The sequence below is a fragment of the Natrix helvetica genome (genome assembly GCF_964273705.1).
Source record: "Natrix helvetica genome assembly, chromosome: 1".
NCBI lineage: Eukaryota > Metazoa > Chordata > Lepidosauria > Squamata > Natricidae > Natrix > Natrix helvetica.
The window spans coordinates 307,642,865-307,668,969 of record NC_138548.1 but is presented as its reverse complement, the minus strand read 5'-3'; the positions used below and the strand labels follow the sequence as shown (position 1 = coordinate 307,668,969).

At 43.7% G+C, this 26,105-nt stretch overlaps 1 protein-coding gene across 3 annotated transcripts in view; it reads right to left on the bottom strand.

The window, feature by feature from the left end:
- Positions 1-4,461: 4,461 nt before the first annotated feature.
- TMEM40 (transmembrane protein 40) overlaps positions 4,462-26,105 on the bottom strand; it is a 34,555-nt gene continuing 12,911 nt past the window's right edge. For all 3 annotated transcript variants that reach the window (XM_081957703.1, XM_081957702.1, XM_081957701.1), the window contains 7 exons: positions 24,624-24,659; positions 19,153-19,185; positions 18,475-18,531; positions 7,591-7,662; positions 7,426-7,500; positions 7,180-7,242; positions 4,462-4,843 (listed from right to left, as the gene is read on the bottom strand). In XM_081957703.1, the coding sequence (XP_081813829.1) occupies positions 4,824-4,843; positions 7,180-7,242; positions 7,426-7,500; positions 7,591-7,662; positions 18,475-18,531; positions 19,153-19,185; positions 24,624-24,659 (356 nt within the window). In that variant the 3' untranslated portion in view covers positions 4,462-4,823. The remainder of the gene's footprint in view (positions 4,844-7,179; positions 7,243-7,425; positions 7,501-7,590; positions 7,663-18,474; positions 18,532-19,152; positions 19,186-24,623; positions 24,660-26,105) is intronic.

Here is a 26,105-nt window from a genome sequence, read left to right as displayed (position 1 = left end):
CAAATTAGAACTGAGGAGAAATTTCCTGACAGTGAGAACAATTAATCAGTGGAACAGCTTGCCTCCAGAAGTTGTGAATGCCCCAACACTGGAAGTCTTTAAGAAGATGTTGGATAGCTATTTGTCTGAAACGGTATAGGGTTTCCTGCCTAGGCAGGGGGTTGGACTAGAAGACCTCCAAGGTCCCTTCCAACTCTACTATTGTATTGTATTGTATAACACCACCTCTAGACAGGGAAATGAAGTGGTTGGGCATACACACAAAGAGGCAGGTGGCCTGTGAGAGGCACAAGCAGCCTCACATGTGTTACAAAAGACACAGCTGCTTTAATGCTTGTGAAGGTGTTTGTGAATTGCAAAGCATCTCTTTCAAATGCTCGAAGATCCCTATTTAATTGTTCTGATGAAACTCATAATAAAAGTGTTCTGTGAAGTGTTACTGCATTCATTCATTCTCTCTCTCTCTCTCTCTCTCTCTCTCTCTCTCTCTCTCTCTCTCTCTCTCTTTCACACACACACACACACACACACACACACACACTGAATTGGATTTATAATCTTCTTGGCATGAGAGGAAACAACTTCAAAAGCTTCAGAAAATGTTTATCTCACGAATTATCTTAAAGTGAAAACTGCACTCCCTAGTCTAGTTAGATTTACAGTTGGGGAGGAGGCTAGAGAAACAGAAGGGGACTTCAAGAGAACTTCAAAACTTCTATAAACATCCAAAAGTGAAAATTGTGGTGATAAGTAAAACTTTTCTTTCCTGTGATTTAATTGTAATGTATGCATAAAGTATAACTTTTACATGGGTTAAATAACAACAAGTTCTAGAAGTTAGATGTAGATTGTAAAGCATTTTCATAGCATGAACTGTGGTTAAAGGAATCTGCACTGATTGTACTATTATATATTATGACGCTTATGAAGAGTGAGCAGAATGTCCTGTTATTGAAATACTTCAGAGCACTGAATAATTGTTGCAGGGGTTACAGAAGCCACAAGAGGGAGCCAAAGACAATATTATATTTCCAAGATTAGCATTTGAAAAATTGTTCTCTTTTTGGTTTAAAAAGAGGGAGGAGTCTGTGATTCCTCAGTAAATGTATACATAGAAGGATTATAACTTATATGGAGAACAGTTTCTCATCTTTTAAAGATAAAATAAAACAATGTCTCTTGAACATAGGAGGACCCACCCGGTTTAGCAAATGGGGAAAAAATCCCGATATATCACGTGATGCTGCCGTGACGATGCAAGTTTGACACCCCTGATCTAGGGTATCTAAAGAATCAGAATTAGACAGAATCATTCTGAAGTTTAAAATGTCCATGCAAATGAACAATAAGTTTCCAGTTACAAGGTAAAGTGTTCTATATTTCAGAGGAATCAAATGCAAAACGCTGAAAACTAAAATAAGAGAACCTATATAAAAAAGTGCAAACCAACACTCAAGACATCAAAATTGAAAAATACGAAAGTCTGAAAAGAGGCCAGGAAATTCAACAATTTAAATCTATCATGAGATAGAAGGAAATTTTAGGCTCTCAGCAAAGACAATTAAATTTAAGGGCTAGAAGTATCCCAGAAGGTCTAGGATAGCGGTTTGGCTTACTGGTTAAGGCACCAGACTAGGAACAAGGAGACTGTGAGTTCTAGTCCTATCCTAGGCATGAAAGCCAGCTGGGTGACTTTGGGCCACTCTCTCTCACGCAATCCACCTCAGAGGGTTGTTTTTGTGGAAAAAAGGTATGTGTGCTATATTGAATATAAAAATTATAAAGGCAGGATAAAAAAAATCTAAACATAAAAAAGCAGATGTAGAAACCAAAATTAAAGAGAGACAAGCAATAAAAAAAGACATTGAAAAGGGAAGTTATCTTGGTAAGAATCAATTGCAATTATTAAAATTTATTATTCAACATAGATTACATTTTTTTTTCAAATGGCACCATCAGAATTTCAGAGAGAATCTCATCAGGATGGTAAGAAACATCAATAAATTCATCTGTCATTGGAAAAAGGTTTAGAGTTAAAACAATAGTTTTACAAGCATCCAAGGAGAGAGCTCGTTATATACAAGTTTCAAATTTAAGACGGTACCAATATAACAAGATGTTTATCATAGAGAGCAGAGTGGATAAAATAGTAGAATGGCAATTTTGGTTCAGCCAATCTACTTCATAGATACGTAGGGTGTAGATAGAGACACAAAATATCCTTAAGATGCTTTTTCAGGGCAACTGGACTTTTGGATTGTTTCTTTGAAGACGTTTTGCTTCTCAACCAAGAAGCTTCTTCAGCTCTGACTGGATGGTGGGGAATGGAAGGATTTATATTCCTTGCAGACAGCTGGGAAATTTGCATCCTTTTAGAGGGTCATTGAAACATTTGCAGGTTTATCTGTGTTCTCAGGGTCACCTGGATAGTGCTCCTGCTTCCTGGAGTCTGCAATTTTGGGGGAGGAAGGAAGGAATATAAATCCTTCCATTCCCCACTAACCTGTCAGAGCTGAAGAAGCTTCTTGGATGAGAAGCGAAACGCCTTCAAAGAAAAAACAAGAAAGTCCAATTGCTTCCTGAAAAGGCACCTTTGGGGCAACCACGACCTGGATGACTGAGAATCTCAGCAGACAAAGAAAGATAAAATCTTAAAAGCATTTATTATCAGACAAATTTGATAAAAGTATGGATTGCCACAAAAGGAATAATAAGCCCAACAATTTCATCCTTAGTTTCTCCTTCAAGTGCTTTTCATGTTGGATACAAGTGCAGTAAAGGAAAGATACAGATAGTTCTTGACTTACAACCATTCATTTAGCAACCGTTAGAAGTTACAATGGCACACCAAAAAAAGGGAGACTTATGGCCACATTTTCAACCATTGCACATCCTCACCGTCCCATGATCAAACTTCAGGGATTGGCAGCTGGCATGTATTTATGTCACTTGCAGCATCCCAGGTCCATTGGATTGCTATTTGCTGTCTTCCCAGCTGGCTTCCGACAAGCAAAATCAATGGGGGGAAACCAGATTTGCTAACAGCTGCATGATTCGTTTGCTTAACAATCCTCGGTTATTGTCTTCAAGTGAAAACCAAACAGGTCCTCACTGATGGTGTTGTAGCCATCGGAGCTGGCAGCAGATTCGGACAGTGAGGAGGTTGGGGAGCAACATGGGAAGGCTCTGATGAGAGCTCTGCGTCAGGGCCTCGAACTGCATGCCAGTTATCAGCTGCCTTCAGAGTCAGACATCAGTGAGGCAGACAAACAGCTGGAGCCTGTTCCCAGTGTGCACATGCGCAGAGTTGCCAGATGAAGGGAACAGCTAAAGAACAGGGGTTGACTTGGGAGTAAGGCCACAGGTGGACAATGAAGCCCCCCCCCCCCCCGAGGAAATAAAAAAGGAGCGAAAGGGGAGTGGAGTTTGCAGGAGACAACTAGTTTGCTTAATTGGTTTGTGACTCCCCAAGACTCCTTGCCAAGTTTTGCAGATATCGGCCTGCCAGCTAAATCTTCCCTTGAAAGACTTTGGTAGATGTGAATGAGCAGAATTCACAGTAAGTTAATAAAAGGGGCTTTTGTTGGGACAAGGAGTTTGCTTCATGCTCTTGGGAAGTCTAGGTCAGAACAGACATCTTTTCAACACTGTCATACAGGTAGTGCTCGAGTTACGACCACGAATTGAGCCCCAAATTTATGTTACTAAGGGAAACACATGTTAAGGGAGTTTTGCCCCATTTTACGACTTTTCTTTCCACAGTTGTCTAGTGAATCGTTGCATTTGTTAAGTTAGCAACATGGTCGTTCAGTGAAATCTGGATTCCCTGTTGACTTTGCTGGCAGAAGTTCGCAAAAGCTGATCATGCGACCCCAGGACACTGCAACCCCCTTAAATAGGAACCGAATTTTGGTCATGTGACCATGGGATGTTACAATGGTTGTAAGTGTGAAAAAGAATCATAAGTCACTTTTTTCAATGCTGTTGTAACTTTGAATGGTCACTAAATGAAGTGTAAGTTGAGGACTATATCTGTAATTTGAATGGTTGCTAAACAGGGGAGTTCTTAAGAAAGGACTACCTGTACTAAGGCTAATGCTAATGAAGAGTTGTTATCATTATTAGATAAATAATCTAATTCTCTTATCTGCTACCACTCTCGGGCAAGATCGCCTTGTTCCAAGCCTCATCAAGGAAAGAGAATAGATACCGTATCTCTGACAGATCTGCACCAGGGGTGGGTTCCTCCCTCCATTAATGCCGGTTCGGTGCACACAAAAATTGTATGTGCGTGTGCTTCACTCACACCAGATGCACACTGCCCTCGTGCCCATTTGCACCCAGGCCACCAAACCACTACCGGTTCGGCCGAACCTCTGATCTGCACCATAATAAATCCCTCTCTGGTGACACAGACACAAAGTCACAAACTAGGCAGAAAATTCAAGGACAAGTCTTGGGGATAGATAAGGAACTTTATTGCAGTACCAGCATCTCTAACAATGACAAAAACAGCTTCCGAAGAGTCTAAAAGTCTATCTATATTATATGCATGTGCCATGGTTTAAATCCTGAATTGATTTCTCCAGTCCATTCCTGGTAAAAGACTGCTTGAAGGCCATTTCCCTTCAGGCAGTTGTGGAGCTGTGGATGGCGTCTGTGCTGTGTTTGGATGGCCCAAGCTCTTCATCCCATCTTACCAGCTCCAGTCCTAGGATCTCAATTCTTTAGCCCAGACATTTATATTGTTTGCACATTGTAACAGTTGTCACTGCAGTCATGAAACCAAACACGATTTTTGCAGTGCTCTTGAGATTTCTGGCTTAGTTAAGCTTTTTGAAACCTACATAATAAAAACAAAGAAAAGGGTATCACAAAGATGAATTTTTAACTACATATTAATATATGTTTGCAGAAATGCGGCAAAGATGAACTTTTAGATATGCATTTAATAATCATTTCACTTAGTGGGACACAGTGGCTCAGTGGCTAAGACTCCGAGCTTGTCAATCAGAAGGTTGGCAGTTCAGAAGTTTGAATCCCTAACATCACGTAACAGAGTGAGCTCCCGTTACTTGTCCCAGTTTCTGCCAACCTAGCAGTTTGAAAGCACATAAAAAATGTAAGTAGAAAAATAGGGACCACTTTGGTGGGAAGGTAATAGCATTCCGCGCGCTTTTGGCATTTAGACATGCTGGCCACAATACAATACAATAGCAGAGTTGGAAGGAGGTCCTTGGAGGTCCTCTAGTCCAACCCCCTGCCTAGGCAGGAAACCCTATACCGTTTCAGATAAATGGCTATCCAACATCTTCTTAAAGTCTTCCAATGTTGGGGCATTCACAACTTCTGGAGGCAAGCTATTCCACTGATTAATTGTTCTAACTGTCAGGAAGTTTCTCCTCAGTTCTAGGTTGCTTCTCTCCTTGATTACTTTCCACCCATTGCTTCTTGTTCTACCCTCAGGTGCCTTGGAGAATAGTTTGACTCCCTCTTCTTTGTGGCAACCCCTGAGATATTGGAACAATGCTATCATGTCTCCCCTAGTCCTTCTTTCTCTTAAGCTAAACATACCCAGTTCCTGCAACCGTTCTTCATATGTTTTCGTCTCGTCCCCTAATCATCTTTGTTGCTCTTCTCTGCACTCTTTCTAGAGTCTCCACATCTTTTTTACATCGTGGTGACCAGAACTGAATGCAATATTCCAAGTGTGGCCTCACCAAGGCATTATAAAGCGGCATCAATACTTCACGTGATCTTGATTCTATCCTTCTGTTGATGCAGCCAAGAACTGTGTTGGCTTTTTCGGCAGCTGCTGCACACTGCTGGCTCATATTTAAATGGTTGTCCACTAGGACTCCAAGATCCCTTTCACAGTAACCATGGATACGTCTCCGGACAACGCTGGCTCTTTGGCTTAGAAACGGAGATGAGCACCGCCCCCTAGAGTCGGGAACGACTAGCATGCATGTGCAGAGGAATCTTTACCTTTTTAATTATTTCACTTAGGTGAGGTTTGTGCTGCTCTAAACTGAGATTTGTGCAGCCAGAGTTTATGGAATAAACCTTGCTGGATCCAGTTCTGGTCACAATGATATAAAAAGAGCTGAGGCCTTGGAAAGAGTGCAGAGAAGAGCCACAAAGCTAGTAAAGGGTCTGGAAGCTAAATCCTTTGATGAAGGTTGGGTATGGTTAGCGTATCGAAGAGAAGGATTATGGGGGACATGATAACAGTCTCCCAGTTCTTGAGGGACTGTTGCGGAGGAAAAGGGGTCGGTCTATTTTTCCAAAGTGCGAGAGGGCAGGGCAAGAAGTAAGGGGTGTAAAATCGTTAAAAAGAGATCCAACTTAGAACTAAGGAGAAATTTCCTAATGGTGAGAGCAATCAACCAATGGGACAACTTGCCTTCAGAAGTTGCGGGTGTTTGGAGGTTTTCAAGAAGAGACTGGAAAACCATTTGTCTGGAATGGTATAGGGTTCCCTGTGTGAGCAGGGGGTTGGACTAGGAACAGCAGTCCCCAATCTTTCTGGCTCCATGGACCGACAGCGGTGATGATGGTGGTGGCGAGCAAGCGGGAAGGGATGGTTTCATGCTCATCTAACACTTGCGCAGCCCAGTTCCCAACAGTCTGTGGAGCGGTCCTGGTCTGTGGACCTGGGGTTAGGGACCCTATGGACTAGAAGACCTCCAAGGTCCCTTCCAACCCTATTAATCTATTTTCTATGATTTGCACAAGCAGCTAAGTATAAATCATGGTTTATAAACCAGTTTATAATAGCAGTAGCAATAGCATTTAGACTTATATACCGCTTCACTGTACTTTTACAGCCCTCTCTAAGCGGTTTACAGAGTCAATATATTGCCCCTAACATTCTGGGTCCTTATTTTACCAACCTCAGAAGGATGGAAGGCTGAGTCAACCTTGAGCCTGGTGAGATCCGAACTGCCCAGTTGCAGCAGCCAGCAGTCAGCAGAAGTAGCCTGCAGTACTGCACTCTAACCACTGCGCCACCACCGTTCATCAAGAGTAGCCTTCTTTACAAATGAGCTAAATCCAATCCAAACAAGTCATATTTGGCTTAGACAAAATGGAGATCCCTGACAGTGGAGACCTTTTTCTCAACATCACCTTGAAAGTTGCACAGGGTTTCAAAAAGAAAAAGAAAAAAAGAATTACCAGGCATTCTGATTCTTTGAATAAGGGGGATGAAAGATTCCAGGATATTTCGAATGCGTTGCCCTAGTAGAAAAGAAACAAGAAATCCGCTGTCAGAAAAGCAACCAGATAGGTAATTAATATAGCTGACCATTACAGTTTGAGTTATTAAAGAATTGCTTATTTCCGTCATAGTGACCTCTTAGATTATGAATATAAGGCAGCTTGATTTACTAGTGCACAAATCAATACAGATGAAACACTCACAAAGGCCAAAATATATTCCTGTTGTTTCTAGGACAGCAAAGGTCATCAAGCCAATTCCAGTGGAAATTGTCCAGTCTACAGAAAGAAAGAATGAGATTATGAATGAGATTATATTTTGCTCTCTCTTTCTCCATGTAAAATCAATAGATTGTAATGTCCACTTACTGTTATATTTATAATAGCAGACTAATAACATTCCAACAGCAAAACAGATAATGACAAAATGGAAGAATTCATCTAAAAAAAGAAAAGAAAATATTTAAGGCTCTAATTTAATGGCTGTAATTTCATATATTTCCATGAAAATAAAGATCTAATATTGGAAATTATATGCAAACATAATAGTGTGTGTGTTTGTGTATGTATACATATGCATACACATACATGCATATATATATATATATATATATATATATATGTGTGTGTGTGTGTGTGTGTGTGTGTGTGTGTGTGTGTGTTACAACCCCTGGTATGCCTAAATATGGGAGGGAGCTCACTCCTCCCTCTTTCTGTCCTTTCGGCTCATCACAGAAAACCATCCAGGCAGAAACCCATATTTTTATTTTTAATGTTGCCTTTTTATATTTGTGTTGTATTTGTGCTGATAAAATAAAGGGATACTAGTATAGATCCATTTCGAGCTATTTAGCTCTCATCAGCCAGGTTCGAATCCCAGTAAGGGTATGGCTAGCTGATGAGAGCTAAATAGCTCGAAATGGATCTATACTAGTCTCCCTTTATTTTATCAGCACAAATACAACATATATATATATATATATATATATATATATATATATATATATATATATATATATATATATATATATATATATATATATATATATATATATATATATATACACATACATACACACACACACACACACACACACACACACCTGGATATATACTGTATGCATAATATGAATATTTTTATAACTTAAACAGCAGTTAAGTAGGTTAACTAACTTCCCCCAGAGTCAGTAAGGCAAATACTTCCCCATGTACATTAAGCAGAAAAGAACTTGAGTCAAGTTCTCAAGATTACACGTTATGGGAGAAAAGAGCATATTTGGTTTACACACTAGTAGGTAGCCTGACCTGTAAACTTATTAAACATAGGATATTTGCTGATCAATTTGAGGGACTGCCTCTCCCTGGTTATATCAACCTAAATCTGGCAGGGCAGGTGTTAGATCGGGTAAAGGAAAGGCACACTCAGGCTTAGGCAGCAACAGCTCTTTATTAACTCTGAGACAACTATGTACAATCCAGCGAACCTTCCGTCTGACAGCAGCCCTTTTATAGGGAGCTGTCAGACTCTTCGACCAATCAGGTTGAATCTCTGTTCCCGCTGGAGGGGGAGGACCTTGGTGTAAACCATTGTAACTGATTCTGGTATCTAACACCCCTCCCTTCTTAGATGGGATCAACCGACTTGTGACATAGTCATGCAGGTAGGCGGGCTTTCTGGTGGCTCACCCAGACCCGCGCAGTTCAGTTGGTGGGTGTTCTTCAGTCAGGTCGGACTGACCTGTTGACTCTGTGGCTTCGTGGTCCGTGATGAGTTCAAAGTCATGGCCCTAGAGGTACTCATGGAACCTTTTAATGCCGGCAACTGCAGCCAGAGCCTCACAGTCCAGTTGGCTGTAGTTCCGCTTCGCAGCAGACAAGGTTCATGAGTAATAGGCAATGGGCACCTCGGTTCCATTGGGCATGCAGTGGCTGAGGACGGCTCTGACGCCAAATGGGGAAGCATTGCACATTAGAACAAGTGGCAGGGTCTGGCTGTATTGGACCAAAAACGTGTCTGCTGACAGCAGTGTCTTCACCGAGGCAAATGCGGCTGCTTCAGCTTTGCCTCAGGACCACTTTGCATTCTTTGCGAGAAGCCGATGTAAAGGTTCAGCAACAGTGGCTTTCTGTTTGAGGAAGACACTGTAGAAGTTAAGGAGCCTGAGGAACGCCTGCAGCTTGGTCTGATTGCAAGGTGTAGGTGTGTCCTGGATTGTCTTAATTTTTTTTTTTTTGTTGGGTGAATCCCAGAGCCGTTGATGAGATACCCTAGGAATTCAACCCTTGGCACATTAATTTGGCATTTTTCCTTTTTGAGGCGGAGGCCTTTGTCTCTGATTCTGGCCAGAACAGATCTCAATCTTTTAAATAATTGGGCCTTATTTGCAGCCGATACCAAGGTACCCTGTCAAAATAGGGGAGGACTCCTGGAATCCCCTGCAAAAGCCATTCCATGATGCTTTGGAACAGTCCAGGGGCTATATAACTCCGAATTGCAGGCAGTTGCATTTGAATGCACCCCTGTGCGTCACAATGGTTTGGGCCTCTGCCGTGGCGCCATCCAGAAGCAACTGCTGGTATGCCTGCGCCATGTCTAATTTTGTGAAAACTTTTCCAGGGCCTAATGAATGTAGTAAATGCTGTACAATGGGTACAGGATAAGCGCTTTGCTGCAAGGCTTTATTTATTGTGCACTTGTAATCTGTGCAGATGCGGACAGACCCATCAGATCTGACAGGTGTCACTATAGGGGTCTCCCAGCGTGCGTGGCCTACCAGCTCTAGCATTCCCTGGCCTATTAATTTGTCCAGTTCCAAATCAATTTTAGGGCTGAGAGCGAAAGGTACTCTCCTGGGTTTTAGCCTGATGGGGGCTACATTGGGGTCCAAATGAAAAGATATTGGGATCCCCACATACTTACCTAGACCAGTGCTGAAGACATCCTTGAACTCCTTAAGGAGTGTCACGATGTTAAAAAGTTTGCTAGGCCTGAACTGCCTGAATTGACACTCAAGAGTTAAACTAAGAAAGCTTTATTGCGCAGGTGTAACACATTCCAAAATTCCTCTCTTCTTTGTTCGGCAGCCAACTTTGGCAAACGTAGCTTTCATTATCAAAATGTAACCAATTAGTTATTTTCTGTTTTATTTTATTATTAAAGTTTGTTTATTAATTAGAATACTTTTAAAGACTTATTTTTCTAAATATCTCAAAAGATATGCAGAAGGGAATCAGCCACGGTCCATCGGTCTCTAACAGGGTGTTTTTTCCCCTGACAACTTGGTATGCAGAGGATGGCTTTTGATGACCAGCTGAGATGACTACAATTTATGGCTGTATTTTCCCTTCATGCTATCTAAAGATAACCGACTAAGCCTAATTAGCAATGTCGGAGAAAAAGAAAAAAAAGAAAAAGAAAGATGGGGCGAACACAGATGAATCAGCTTCCTCTGACAAAGAGGCTCCCTCGGACACAGAGAAGCAAGATCAAAACGTATTCCAGGAGCAACAAGGTGCTGAGCCAGAAATGGGGGAAGGAGTTACAGAAGGCAAGATCTACGGACTGAGGTCAGTAAATGTCCCTCATTATCAAGATACAATTAATGAACGGCAAAAGTCTAAACGGCAACTGCCGGCAGAGGAAAATTCCTCCCACGCAGAAAGCAGATTTTATGAAATTCCCCCAGATGGTGAGCAAGAAATGCAAAGCTATCTATATCAAATAGAACGTTTAGAAAGATATGTTAAGGAGGCGAGAGTGTGTTTTGAGGAGATAAGGCGAAGTAGAAGAAGCTCCCCCACTCCCAAAATGTCTGAGGACGCCATCTTGTCTTCTTCAAAACAACAGCCTAAGACACACCCCACAGAGTTCATTGGTCAATTAGAACAAAGAGACATGTACACGTCACCGAGGTCACGTGGTCCCTTTGAGTCAACCGAGCTTCCGCATACGTATAAAAAGGAGAGGCAGCCAAAAAGTGAAGCTGCACTGCCATCTGCTGGCGGAGAAAAATTATTACAGCAAAAGATTAAGCAATTGGACCAGATTTTCAGAGATATGTCTATGAGTCCTTTAGAAGCCAAAACTTTGTCTCCAGAGGTTAAGTCTTCAACACCTCCTGGCGGTGTTGAATCCTCCCTAGATGGAATAAGGCAAAGCCAAAGGCGAATTCGAGGAAGCCAATTTGATGTTGCCACGCAAAGGCCAATGATGCAACCCCAGCATCCCCTGGTTCAACAACCAGATTTGCAACCAGAGCAACAAATTGTTCCTCAGCAGGTATTCACAGTCACCCCCTTGACTGGTGAGTCCAAATTAAAGGAGTCAGGAGAGAATTATAAAGCCTGGGTCAGTGAAATTGCGCTCTTGCTTCGAAGAGAAGGCACATATTCCATGGTTTTTAATCCTCCCCGTCAACCCTGGACACCTGCAATAAGAAACCTCGAAAACAGAGCTATCACGACTTTACTCATGTCAATGGAAATTGAGATCCAAGGTATCTTTCCACCTGATGCAACTGCCCAAGAAATATGGGCTATTTTGGAAGATTGCTACAGGCCCGTTTCAATTGAATCCTCATGTTTGCTCATGTCTGAGTTCCATGGTTCGAAGTTGAAACCTGGTGAACGAATTGGTGGACATTTGACCAAACTGAAAAGAATGAGAAGTGAATTGAGACAAAATGGCCATGTAATCGATGATATCCAAATGATTAGCATCATCATTAACTCATTGAATTATGAATGGAAAGATGCTGTTGCAAAGATTAACTACGTGCCTATTGCTCAACGCACAGTTAACCACGTTTGCAGACTTTTAGTGGAAGACGAAGCTATCAGGTTAGCTACCCCACATCTGCAACGACCTCCAACGTCAAAGGCTCCAGCCAGACGTCCCTTCCGAGGAAGAGGCTACGCTCCAAGGATGCCAAAATGCTACACCTGCAACCGTGTGGGACATGACACCCGGGATTGTCCCCAACGAGTTCCAGCTCCCGTCACGTACCAGCCCAGAGAAACAGATTCCAGAGGCAGAGGTAGAGGCGGAAGACAAGGTCGTCGTGGTCCAAGGCGTGATCCACAAGCTCCGCTTGCAACACTGGCCATAACCAACGTTCCACAACCTGATCCAAAGTTCGACAGACGTCTTTTGTGGACTTTAGATAGTGGAGCAGCTGTGCACGTTACCCATAGAAGGGAACTTTTCACAGAGATGGGCGAACCAGAGCCCGAGTATCGAGAACTGTATTCCTTCACCAACCACACTTGCAAGGTTATGGGAAAAGGAACTGTTTACATTGAAGAGCTCGATACACACATCCCTGATGTTTATTACATACCTTCAGCAACCAGTAATTTGCTTAGTCAAAGTCACTTGTCTAGAGAGTTAAAGTTCCAGGTTCACCACCTCGAAAAAGCAAGTTACTTAGTTAAAGATGGTGATATTGTTGCTGAAACCATGCTGATTGGTGGTGTTTATTACTTAAAGCCAAAGCCTAAAGGGCAAGCACAGGCAAGTATGCAAACTCCAAAAAGGCACAACGCAAACCCAGAGAGAGTTGTCCCAGAGAGAGAAAGCGTTACTGTGCCAAAGGCTCCTAAAGCCAACAAACAAAGAAAACAGAAACAGATTGTTCAGGGCAAGCCCGAGGGTCCTCATGAAACTGTTAATGTTGAGAATTCACTAACTGGTAAACCTTTGCATTCCAGGTGTATTCACAAGTGGCACAGAAGATTGGGGCATGCCAGTTTCCGTGTTCTTAGAAAGATGCCGGAGTTCGCAAAAGGTTTGGATCTAAAGGGGTGTAAGGTGTTTTTGGATTGTGCCGTTTGCAAAAAGGCTAAATCCAAGGCGGCTCCAGTTCCAAAACACGCTACACGCCGGTCAACACGCATTTTTGATTTGGTACACACTGACATAGTGGGTCCTTTCCCACCAACCCTTGGTGGCAGAAAGTATTTTTTAACAATTGTAGATAATCATTCTAGATATGGATTTGTATATCCTATGAGAGAGAAATCTGAGACCTTTCAGATCTTTAAAGACTTTGCAGCATTTGTTTCTACACAATACCAAGTTCGCATCGCCAGAATCCAGAGTGACCGTGGTGCAGAATTCATGTCTCAGCGTTTCCAGGACTGGATGCGTAAGAATGGAATTCTTCATCAGACATCTGCTCCATATACACCGGCTCATAACGGAGTCGTAGAAAGAAGACAAGGGGTTCTACAAACCATGATGCGTTGTCTTCTAGAAGATGCCAATCTCAGTAACGCATACTGGGGTGAAGCAATCAAATATGCAAATTACATTGTCAACCGTACTTGGAGCAGTGTAATCAATCAAACTCCTTTCTACATGCTGTATGGCTACAAGCCTGATCTCAAGAACCTCCACATTTTTGGTTCATATGCTATGGTGAACACTCCCTTAAGTCAAAGAAGAAAGGGAGGTGCAGTAGCAAAGAGACTGAGATTTATGGGTATTGATGATAATTCAAAATGGTACAAATTCATTGATACTAAACATGTGATTGTCATTTCACAATCTGCTAATTTTGAGGAAGACATTGACTGGTCCAGGATTCATTCCAATGATCCTGAAGTTTATTTTCCTAGAGATGGTGTTCCAGATGCCACGCAGCCTGATGACAATTCGCAGGCAGATATTCCTTCTACCAGTTCTTCACAACCTGATGTTCCGTCTTCTCAAGCCGCGGATGCTGATGCTAGCGACGAACGTGAGGACGAGGATGATGATGATGAAGAAGAAGAAGACTGGTCTGTTGTTCCTAGACGCTCCAAGAGGGCCACAAAAGGAATCCCTCCACAACGTTATTCATGGCAACTGACAAAAACACCATTACCTTTGATTTGCAACGTTACTCTTCCTCCAGAGACATTCACACAAATCAAACAGCTTCCTGATTCAGAACAAGACAAGTGGTATGATGCAATGCAGGATGAAATGGACAGTTTAAAGAAACTTAATGTATTCACACCTGCAAAACCTCCAGCAAACAAGAAAGTCATTGGCACCCGATGGGTCTACAGAATCAAGAAGAAACCAAATGGTGAGTCTTTATACAAAGCCAGACTGGTAGCTCAGGGTTTCGCTCAACGTTATCCTGAGGACTACACAAACACTTACTCACCAACAGTCAGAACTGAAAGTGTAAAAATTGCCTTAACCACTGCAACTATTCTTGGTTTAGAAGTTTTCCAATTTGATGTGGACACAGCTTATCTACATGCAGACCTAGATGAAGAGATCTACGTGAGAAGCCCTCCAGGATTCCGAAAGCAAGAAGGGGATACCTGGTTTCTGAACAAAAGTCTTTATGGTCTGAAACAGTCAGGTTTAATGTGGTATTTATGTCTTACTGACAAACTAAATTCAATGGGCTTTATTAAGTCCGAAACTGATGAATGCGTGTTCACAAAAAGATCTAACAATGCATATGAGATAATTCTTGTTTATGTTGATGATATTGTTTATATTGGTCCAAATAAGAAAATGAGTGAGATTTTTGCTAAAAGTTTGCAGAGATACTTCACACTAAAATCTTTAGGACACATTAGCACTTATTTAGGTGTTCAAATTGAAAAGACACAGAAGGGGTTTAGTCTTTCACAAGAGGAGAAAATTGACCACATTCTACATCATTGCAACATGAAAGATGCTAGCACAACAAAGACACCCATGCAAACAGATTTTCACAACTTAACACATGAACCAAGTCCTGAGTTCGAGGATCAAACACTTTATCGTTCAGTCATTGGTTCACTATTATACATTAGTAGTTGGACCAGACCTGACATCGCACTTAGTGTTAATCTTTTATCACGACACGTAGGTAAGGCAACACAATTTCATTGGTCATGCATTAAGAAGTTGTTGAAATACCTAAAACACACTAAGCACATGAAGTTATTGCTAGAACCAACACACACTGATCAACCAAAGTTGATTTGTTTTGCCGACGCCGACTGGGCGAGCGACAAGAAGTCACGCAAAAGCACTTCTGGTTACATGATGTTCCTAAATGGTTGTCCTGTTTACTGGCAAGTGAGAAAACAGAGTTTTGTTTCATGTTCATCTACTGAAGCTGAATATGCTTGTGTTTCAGATGCTTGTAATTCTCTAACGTGGTTTGATGCTTTGATCACAGATATCTGGACACGTCCGATTCGACCAATCACCGTGATGGAAGATAATGTATCTGTTGTTTATATTTCTGAGTCACATTTTACAGGTTCTAGGTCCAGACACATTGACATTCGTTATCAAAACACAAAGCAATTAGTTAAGCAAGGTTTTGTTAAATTGCAATATGTTTCTACACATGATCAGATCGCAGACATGCTTAACAAACCACTCGCCGCAAATCAACACGAATATCTGCGAAAGAAGATGTGCCTTAATTGATGATTTGATGATGTCAGCCCAGACTAGCAAAAGAAGGGGTGTCACGATGTTAAAAAGTTTGCTAGGCCTGAACTGCCTGAATTGACACTCAAGAGTTAAACTAAGAAAGCTTTATTGCGCAGGTGTAACACATTCCAAAATTCCTCTCTTCTTTGTTCGGCAGCCAACTTTGGCAAACGTAGCTTTCATTATCAAAATGTAACCAATTAGTTATTTTCTGTTTTATTTTATTATTAAAGTTTGTTTATTAATTAGAATACTTTTAAAGACTTATTTTTCTAAATATCTCAAAAGATATGCAGAAGGGAATCAGCCACGGTCCATCGGTCTCTAACAGGGTGTTTTTTCCCCTGACAAGGAGTTCCTCAGTGCTTTCTTCTCGTATGGCATTGATTCCGGTCACTTCTAGGCCCAGGGCTTCGAACCAGTCAAGCCCCAGGAGGCTCTGCAGGTCTCCGTTGACTACCGTCACTGGTAGCTGGCCGCAGAAAGTCTTGAATTTCACCCGGAAGGTGCCCTGGGCCACGATGGGGACTCTGTTCCCCTGGTAGTCGCGAAGGCGGGTGTCAGGAATCCATAGTTGCTGCTTCTTAAGGCTAGGGGTAGTCTGCTTGAGAGCTGCCCAAGGCATTATGGTCAAGAATGACCCAGTGTCAATCTCCATTTCGCATGGAGAGTCCTCGATGAGGACTGTGACTTTCAGCTTTTTTGGCCGCTTTGTACGGACTTGGCCTATGGAGGTGTGGTAGGCGACTCTGGTATCGCCTTCTGTTCACCATTGTGGTGGCTGCCATGACCCTTGGTTGGGCCTCTGCTGGTGGTTATGTCAGCTTCTGTGCTTCCAGGCTGTAGCAGGGTGATCGCTTCTGCATACCTTGGCGATGTGCCCTTTTCAATCGCAGCTTTGACAGATTGCGTCGCAGAAATGGCAATGTGTTCTGAGATGGTCTCCTCTGCAGCTGGCGCAAGGTGGGAAATGCAGTTTGAATTTTCGGCTTGGTGCGCTCACTGCGCATGTGGTAGCTGTCATCTTGGCTCTCCGAGCCTTCAGACTCTGTAGCCTTGTGATGCACGCCTGCGCTCTTCCGCACACTTTTAGGACTGTTTTGGTGCTGCAGGGTTTCCGTAGATTTAACGGCAACTCAGTGGCCCTGGCTTCGTCTAGGGCAATTTGGAGCATCAGATTAGATTTCGCTAGTAGTCTCCTCTGCAGGCCAATGTCTCGAACACCGCATATAATGCGATCAAGTATCAGTTCATCGAGATCTCTAAACTTGCAGTACGCTGTGGCCTTTCTGAGCGCCGCAACATATTCATTGATGGATTCACCCACTTTCTGGTTATGAATGTTGAATTCGTGCCTTTGGACGTGTTTAGATGGTCTGGGAGTGTAGTGTGTCCTCAGCATCTGTTGTAGCACCGACCAAGCGACTGATTGGAATGGCATTGGCTCGGACAAGTCCTTTGCTGTCTCGAACACCTATCGTCCGCAGTAGCTCAGGAACATGTTCTTTTCCGGCCTTCAGAAAGGCCTATGAGGTCATTGGCTTCAAGGAAGCAGTCGAACCTCAACATGTAGGATTCCCAGTGCTTGGTGGCTGGGTTGTACGGAGTCGGTGGGGTGTGCATTGACATTTTGTGTCCCTGAGCGCATTTGAATTTGCCGCTCAAAGATGGCTGCTCAATGCTGCGCCGAGCTCCGGGCTGGATTTACTTGCTGGATTGTTGTGCTCTTTTTGTTTGCCTAGTTGCCTTCCAATCCCACCCTCATGACCAGTGTTAGATTGGGTAAAGGACAGGCACACTCAGGCTTAGGCAGCAACAGCTCTTTATTAACTCTGAAACAACTATGTACAATCCAGCAAAGGTTCAGTCTGACAGCAGCCCTTTTATAAGGAGCTGTCAGACCCTTCGACCAATCAGGTTGAATCTCTGTTCTCGCTGGAACAGAGGACCTTGGTGTAAACCATTGTATCTGATTCTGGTATCTAACAGCGGGCATATTGCGTGTTACACTGGCGAGGGGTGAAACATTTGACGGAGCATAGGGGATGTGCCTTCTCTGCTGTGTCATCTGCCTTATGGAATATCCTTCCCGCCCCCTGCCCCCCACATTATATTGGCCCCATCCTTTTTGATATTCTGAATGGTCAGATTTTGTCTCTATTGTTGAGGTAGCCATTTTTATTCCTCTGGTTGTCTAGGATTTCTTTGTTTAGTTTTCTATGATGTTTATTGATATGGATTTATAGATCTGTGGTTTTTAATATGGTTCTTTTTATCTCATTGCTGCATACAGCCCAGAGTTTGTTTTAGTGAAATGGGCAGCTATATAAAATTTTATTAATAAAATAAATAAAATTGCTGAACGTTTTCAGGTTAAAAAAACCTAACTATGGTTAGAGAAAAAAGCATCTTTATATGGATATGATTTGCACCTTATCTATGTTAATGTTGTGTATAGGGAAAATACAAGGTGTCACTTACGTACGTACAGATTTGCATGTCCCCATGGATTGGTTCGTCAAACTGTGGGAATTTTAAATTGCTGTCATTGGCCGGCTAGTCTGACGGAGCTCAATAAATCGAGAGCTCCAGCAGCCTGCTGGCAGTTCGTATTGCAGCGGCTAGGGAAATAAAAGTTGCTGAAAGTTTCCCGAGCCTATTGTCTCTTCTTCCCTGCGCTGATCTTACACAGGATATGAATGTTCTTTTTTAAATTTAGTTATTGCAGTCTAGGATAGAAATCTAAACATCTGGGCTTAAGCCTTGCCTCACAGAGAGAAGAATTTGTGATTTAAGTTTGTGATCAGTTATAGTCTTACCATCTTTCCGAATCCTTGGCACCCACCATCTTGAGTAACAGACACCATTGTCACACACTGTGAGAAATGAAATTTGAATTAAAATGTATGGTTTGGCAACCGACCCACCCCCAAGCCCCTTTAATTCAATTAAGGCATTGAAGCTGACAACTATCTGTTTACCATCAAGCATTGGATAGGGACAATGTGCTACCCTTTACATTAAAGATCCTGCTTTTATCAAGTAGGCTCAATTCCTTGGGCATTCTAATATGAGGAGAAGAACTATTGTTAGGAACTGTTTTAGAATTTTAGACACTGGTGACCTGAGGGCAGCAATTCAACCTTTCTACTGACTTCTATCAATTATCGTACTGTACAGACTCTTCCACTTCCTATAAATCAGGGGGCTGAATAGTGCTCCCTTGACTAACTGGATAAACAGCATTAAGAATAAACTTCTATATTTCCTATCTCTGCACAGGGAAGGTAAATCAGAGAATTTGTCCCATCAACTGTTCCTTCGAAAGAGCCAGCATTTGAGACCCATACAATATTTTTGTTTTTTCAAAAATGATGTCCCTTCTGATGAGAAACTACCAGCCAAGGGTGCTTAGACAAATAACTAACATATGACACAAATGAAACTTACATATTGTGCAGAAGAAAACATAACGGATTTTAAACGATTATATTTACCAACTGCAGGTGTTCCTTCTGTCCCTGATTTTTCTGGTAAATAACAAGTTTGCATTTTAAAAAGGCATTTCTTTGTTTTAAAAGGAATTCATTTATGCATAATATCATGCTTGTTACAACAGAACTGAGGAGCGGGAAATGATAGTTCTCCCAGCTGCTTTGAGATATTTGAAATAAGACCATATTCATTTTTGTTTGCATAAGTAAGATATAAAGAATGATTTTGAAAAATTGCTAACAGTCTGCAACAGATCAAGAAGGATTTCTATTATTGTAAGAGATCATGTTGGAGTTTGTGATATTCAGTGGTGTTCTATTTGCTGTTTTCTTAAACATTATTTAATATTCACTGTAATGAATGAATTCTAAATATCATTCGGCCAGCCAGAATTCTTGTGCTGGATTGTCCTAAACTTTCTTTAGCTCTGAGACACAAACTTTCTTAAGCTCAGAACCTTTACTTTTAAATGTACGACTGCATAGAGTTCAATAATCTAGGCCTTTCCTTAAAAAAAAAACCTGTTTAGAAACCACAAGCCTGACTTGTTTAGAATGTGTGTGTGCCAAGGACATGTGGATTATATACAGTAGAAAGTTTTTTTTTCCAACTACAAAGATTTGATAATTGTGAGGTTATCACTTTTGTATCATTTTTCACTTTCGTATCACTTTTCTTGTTTATCACCCTGCTGTGATTGCAATTCATTGACTCAAACAATTATATTATTTTTTAAAAGATGCAAAACACAAAATAAAACCTTTGTTGCAGCAGCCACTAGCAGATTAACACCAGGCCAATAATAAAGCAGAAAACAATACACAAATCAAGACATTACCAAGGAGAAAACCACACACCAACCAACACTGGAAGAGCAAGCTACTCTACAGAAACAGAAAGCAAACCCCACCTTCATTAACATTGATGAGGTTATCTAACCTGATAATGAAATATCTGCAACCAAACAACTAACCTCACAATACACCAAGAACTCTACCACAAGGAACAACGACAGACTTGAAAAAAATATTAAAAAGCTTAACTTAAACAAAATTAATGAACTTAATTTAATGAATAATTGTAGTCCAGTACTTCAAGGTTGGGGCAAACTTGCACTGAGGATCTTTCCCTGCAGGAGATTCAGTGCTGAACCTTCCTGACTGCTCTTCCAGCTTGTTTTGCTACTTGCATAAACCAGGGCAGCCAAGGAAATTCATTTCCAAATGCCTCCGTTTATTCTCTTGGTCTCTCAACATGCCAACTAGGCAGGGGTTGGCTTCAAAAATTTCAGCAACGGGTTCTCTCCCCAATTGCTAGGTGGGCATCGCCATGGTGGGTGTGGCCTAGTGAGCCACTGCACCTCGAGAGGGGGGGGTGTTTTCGCCATCCCAGGTTCCAGAGGCTTTCCTCAAGTCTCTGGGAGAGTGAAAACTGCCTTGCCGAAGCTCCGGAGGCCGGAGCCTCTCCCTGAGCCTCTGCGTGGGCCCTGCACTTACTTACCTCACATCCAAAATGGGCCGCATGGAGACTCTTGGGAGAGGTGGGGTGGGAGGGAGGAGTGGGCAGGGCCAGCTGGAGGTGGGATTTGAAGGTTCTCCAAACCAGCCATAACGTTAGCTACGGGTTCTCCTGAAGGTGGATGAACCTGTAGTAGCCCACACCTGCAACTAGGTCAGGAGGAGACAGGAGATCCATGAAAATTGGCAATGCCAAATTGGAGGAAGCGGAGACTTAGGGGTTTTTTAGTTAAAAGTTTTTTAAAAACTTGTAGGGGTTCAGGGGTTGGGGGGCGGGTGGGTCAGGTCAGGAGTGATGACAGAGCCAGGTCACCAGGTGTGGTCACGAGCAGAAGGAGCGGAAGGGAGGAGGAGGGGGAGGATATCGTTCCAATACAGGGCTCTTTGATTCCAACGGTCATAGGGAGGGGCAGATACGAGGACAGATTAAGAACTCGCAGTCGGTTGGGAGACTGTGAGTGCTGGTTACACCCGGTCGCTTGTACCAACCCCCGCATTCTAGGTGGTCAGGAACTGCAGACCCAGGGCCTGAGGCTGTTGCTATGCAATGCGAGGTCCGTTGTTAATAAGGCCCCCCTCATTTACGATCTAATTTTGGAGGGGGAGCCGGACTTCGCGGGAATAACGGAGACCTGGTTGGGCCACGAGGGAGGTTTACCCCTCGTGGAAATGTGCCCACCAGGCTACCGAGCATTTCACCAGCCCCGGGCCCAGGGAAGGGGCGGTGGGGTAGCAGTGATTATTCGGGAGGATTTAGAGCCGAGGGAGTCCACTATGCCACAGACGTCCGGGTGTGAATCCCTTGTCGTGAAATGGGGCCCTGGGAGACAGTTGGGCCTGCTGATAGTATACCTGGCTCCTCGCTATACATCAGCGGCCCTGCCTGAACTCGTCGAGCTGATCGCATCGGTGGCGGTTGAGACCCCCAAACTCTTAGTGATGGGGGATTTTAACCTGCCATCGGTGGGAGAAGCATCCGAGGGGGTTCGGGAGTTCATGGCTTCCATGACAGCCATGGACCTGACTCAATTGATTCAGGGCCCGACACACGAGGGAGGTCACACCTTGGACCTTGTTTTTGTCTCTGGCCAGTGGTTGAGTGATCTGGGAGGAGGGAACTTAACCATCACTCCCCTGTCATGGTCAGATCACTCACTCCTCCGACTTGACTTCCCTGGTGCTACCCCCCGCTGCGGGGAGGCGGAACCGGAAAACACTAGATGGTTCTGCCCCAGGCGCCTGATGGAACCAGATAGGTTCCAGATGGAGCTTGGGCCACCTCCTGTAGCCCTGACCCGCCCTCGGGTAGAGGACCTGGTGGTCGCGTGGAACAATGCGACTACCAGGGCCTTGAACCGGGTGGCGCCTTTGCGGCCTCTCCGGCGGCAACGATCCACCCTGGCCCCTTGGTTTACCTAGGAGCTAAGGGTGATGAAGCGCCGCAAGAGATGCCTAGAGAGTCGTTGGAGATCCTCCCGTTCCGAATTTGACCGAACACAGGTACAAGCCCATTTAAGGACGTACCTTGTGGCATTGAGAGCGGCCAAACGTCAATATTGTGCCGCTCTCATTGCATCCGCAGAGAACCGCCCTGCCGCCCTGTTTCGGGTGTCCCGCTCCCTCCTGTTTCAGAGGCCGCGGGAGGCCCCTTTACAGGGTAGGGCAGAGGAATTTGGGAAATATCTGCAGGATAAAATCGCTCAAATCCGGAAGGATTGGGTCCCTTTCAGTGGCCCAGTGGAGACGTCCGTGGCGAGTCTTGAGAAACCAATCTGGGAGGAGTTTGACTTGGTTGCCATCGAGGATTTGGACAGATTGCGTGGACGACTGCGACCTACCACATGTTTACTGGACCCGTGCCCCTCCTGGCTTGTACTGGCATCCTGGGAGGTTACACGTGACTGGCTCCTAGGCCTAGTGAACGCTTCGTTGGGTGAGGGGTCTCTTCCGGCCGCCTTGAAAGAGGCGGTGGTGAGACCCTTGCTCAAGAAGCCTTCCCTGGACCCTACGGAGCTGGCCAATTATCGTCCTGTCTCCAACCTTCCCTTTCTGGCGAAGGTTGTAGAGAGTATGGTGGCTTATCAGTTTCCACGACATCTGGAGGAAAATGATTATCTAGACCCGTGCCAGTCCGTCTTTCGCCCCGGGCACAGCACAGAGACGGCCTTGGTCGTGTTGGTGGATGATCTCTGGAGGGCCAGAGATAGGGGCTGTTCCTCTATCCTGGTCCTATTAGACCTCTCGGCGGCTTTTGATACCATCGACCATGGTATCCTGTTGCACCGACTGGAGGGGTTAGGGGTCCGGGGCACCGTTTTGCGGTGGTTCGGCTCCTACCTTTCCGGCCGGACGCAACGTGTGTTGGCAGGGGAGCAGAGGTCGACCCTAAGCCCCCTTACTTGTGGGGTGCCACAGGGGTCGGTCCTCTCGCCACTCCTGTTCAACACATACATGAAGCCGCTGGGTGAGATCATTCGTGGCTTCGGGGTGGGATATCATCTGTACGCTGATGATACTCAGCTGTACATTTCCACCCCGAACCACCCCAACGAGGCCGTCGAAGTGATGTCCCGGTGTGTGGAAGCCGTACGGGTCTGGATGGATGACAACCGACTCAAGCTCAACCCCTCCAAGACGGAGTGGCTGTGGGTTCCGGCCCCCCGGTTCAACCAGTTAATCCCATCTCTGGCCATCGGGGGCGTACAACTTGCCCCCGTGGAGCAGGCGCGCAATTTGGGCGTCCTCCTGGATGCCCGGCTGTCCATGGATGACCATGTGACAGCCGTGGCAAGGGGGGCGTTCCACCAGGTTCGCCTGGTGCGCCAATTGCGCCCCCTATTGGACCGGGATGCCTTACGCACAGTCACTCATGCGCTGGTGACGTCTCGCCTGGACTACTGTAACGCTCTCTACATGGGGCTGCCCTTGAAATGCACTCGGAGACTACAGTTGGTCCAGAATGCGGCCGCGCAGGTAATTATGGGGAGTACAAGGTACTCCCATGTGACACCTCTCCTGCGTGAGCTGCACTGGCTTCCTGTGGTCTATCGGGTGCGTTTCAAGGTCCTGATAACGATCTTTAAAGCGCTCCATGGCTCAGGACCTAGCTACTTGCGGGATCGTATTCTGCCCCATACATCCCTGCGACCCATTTGCTCGCACAGAGAGGGACTTCTCCAGGTGCCATCCACCAGACAGTGCCGAGGGGCGGCGCCTAGGAGCAGAGCCTTCTCTGTGGCGGGCCCAGCCCTGTGGAATGACCTCCCTCCGGATATTAGGACTACCTCTGACCTCCGCTCCTTCCGTGTAAAGCTCAAGACCCACCTATTCCAAGTAGCTGGCCTGGCTCAACCATAGTTTGATCATATCGCTCCTGACGGGTTTTTAATTTTGTAATTTTATTTAGGGGATTTTAAATTGCGATTTTAATTGTTTCCATTCATCTGTCTACCTCCTCCACGTACACGTATACGTCTATATTCTTGTGTATGTATTGTCCATATTTGTATTTTATGTGTTTTTTATTGTATGCCGCCCCGAGTCCTTCGGGAGAGGGTGCGGCTAACAAATAAAATTTTATTTTATTATTATTATTATTATTATTATTATTATTATTATTATTATTATTATTATTATTATTATTATTATTATTATTATTAAAGTAGTGGAGAGGAAGAAAAAGGATTGGGCTTTAGTTTTTCCCCCCCTTCCATTCAGTTGTGTCTGATTTTCAGGATTCCTGCAGTTTTCTTGGCAAGGTTTTTCAGAAGTGTTGTCATTGCCTCCTTCTTAGGGCTGAGCGAAAGTGACTGGCCCAAGGTCACTCAGCTGGCTCTGTGCCCAAGGTGGGACTAGAACTCATGGCCTGATGCTTTAATCACGACACCACTGATTCTCTACTTAGAAGCCCTCAGATTCTATAACAAAAAGCAGAGCTTCTGATGTGCACCTCATACCTGTTTCAGAGTATGGAACAATTTCACTGGACAGATCTAAAATGACAAAGATATACAAAATTAACAAATGAATACATGGTTGTTCAAAATGGTTCTAACTCATGCTGGTATTAAAACATGGAGATTTTTCAAAGAAAGAAAAACAAAGAGAAATAGCAGAAATGTTTTCATATAAATGAAGCTATGATATTCCAATCCTCCTTCATTATTGTTGTTTTACTCTTCAGTTTTCACGAACCTTCAAAAGGCGACTCCTCCTGATGACAAAGAAAAAAAAAATCTGGCCTGTTTTCAGAGAAATGTGGCCCATGTGTAAAATTGCTTGCTAGGAAAAGGCTGATTTGAAAACAAAGAAAAATGATTTCTTGAGGGCAGCAGCCAGGGCTGAAATGCTACCAGTTCCGGATGGTTCGCTGGAACCGGTAGTAACGAATGCTTCGGGTCCCCCGAACCGGTAGTAAAAAATGCTTTTAAAAAGTAAAAGAAAAGGTTACCATGATCGTGTGGCACAGCTGATGAACCTTTTTTTTTACTTTCTTAAAAGCATTTTTTACTACCTATTCACCCAACTGGTAGTAAAAAAAATGCTTTAAAAAGTAAAAAAAAAGGTTCCGACTATCAGCTGTTTGACAATCAGCTGTGCTGCGGGATGGAGGAACCTTTTTCGTTTTTTTCTTTTACTTTTTAAAAGCATTTTTACTATCTATTAGTCCTAACCGTGACTCTGTGAGATTCCTGCTTGTTGCAGGGGCCATTTTGTATGAAGTCCAGCTGCTTTTGCATTGTGTGTTACTTGTGCAGCTTTTGTGTCGTTTGTGTGTGAAGTGTGAAAGTTGGTTTTTGAGCTCCCTCGGTCACATGACCATGGCCACCAAGCCACGCCCACCTGGACACATGACCACCAAGCCATGCCCACCAAGCCACACCCACAGAACCAGTAGTGAAAATTTTTAGATTTCACCACTGGACTTGCAAAAAAGATTTATCCCTCAGTAGGGATACCGAGGGCCAGATTCTGGGGAAGGAAAGAGGGAATAGAGGTCTGGGACATGCAGAAAGGGATGGAAATTCTGGGAATTGATGAGCTTATGTAGCTGTTAGACTTTTCTGCCATTTTCAGAAATTGTTTGTATGTGTGTGTGTGTGAGAGAGAGAGAACATGTATATGTGAGAGAGAGAGAGAACATGTATATATATATATATAGGTAGACCTTGACACAACTATTAATTTAGTGACAGTTCAGTTACAACAGCACTGAAAAAGTGACATACGACTATTTTTCACACTCATAACCGTTATAATATCTCCATGGCCACATGATCAGGCACTTGGCAACTGGCATGTACTTATGACAGTTATAAATAATAATAAATAAATATTTATTTCTTAGCCGCACCCTCTCCCGAAGGACTCGGGGCGGCGTACAATGAAACATATGAAATAAATATGTGGACAAAACAAACATATAACAGAGACATATA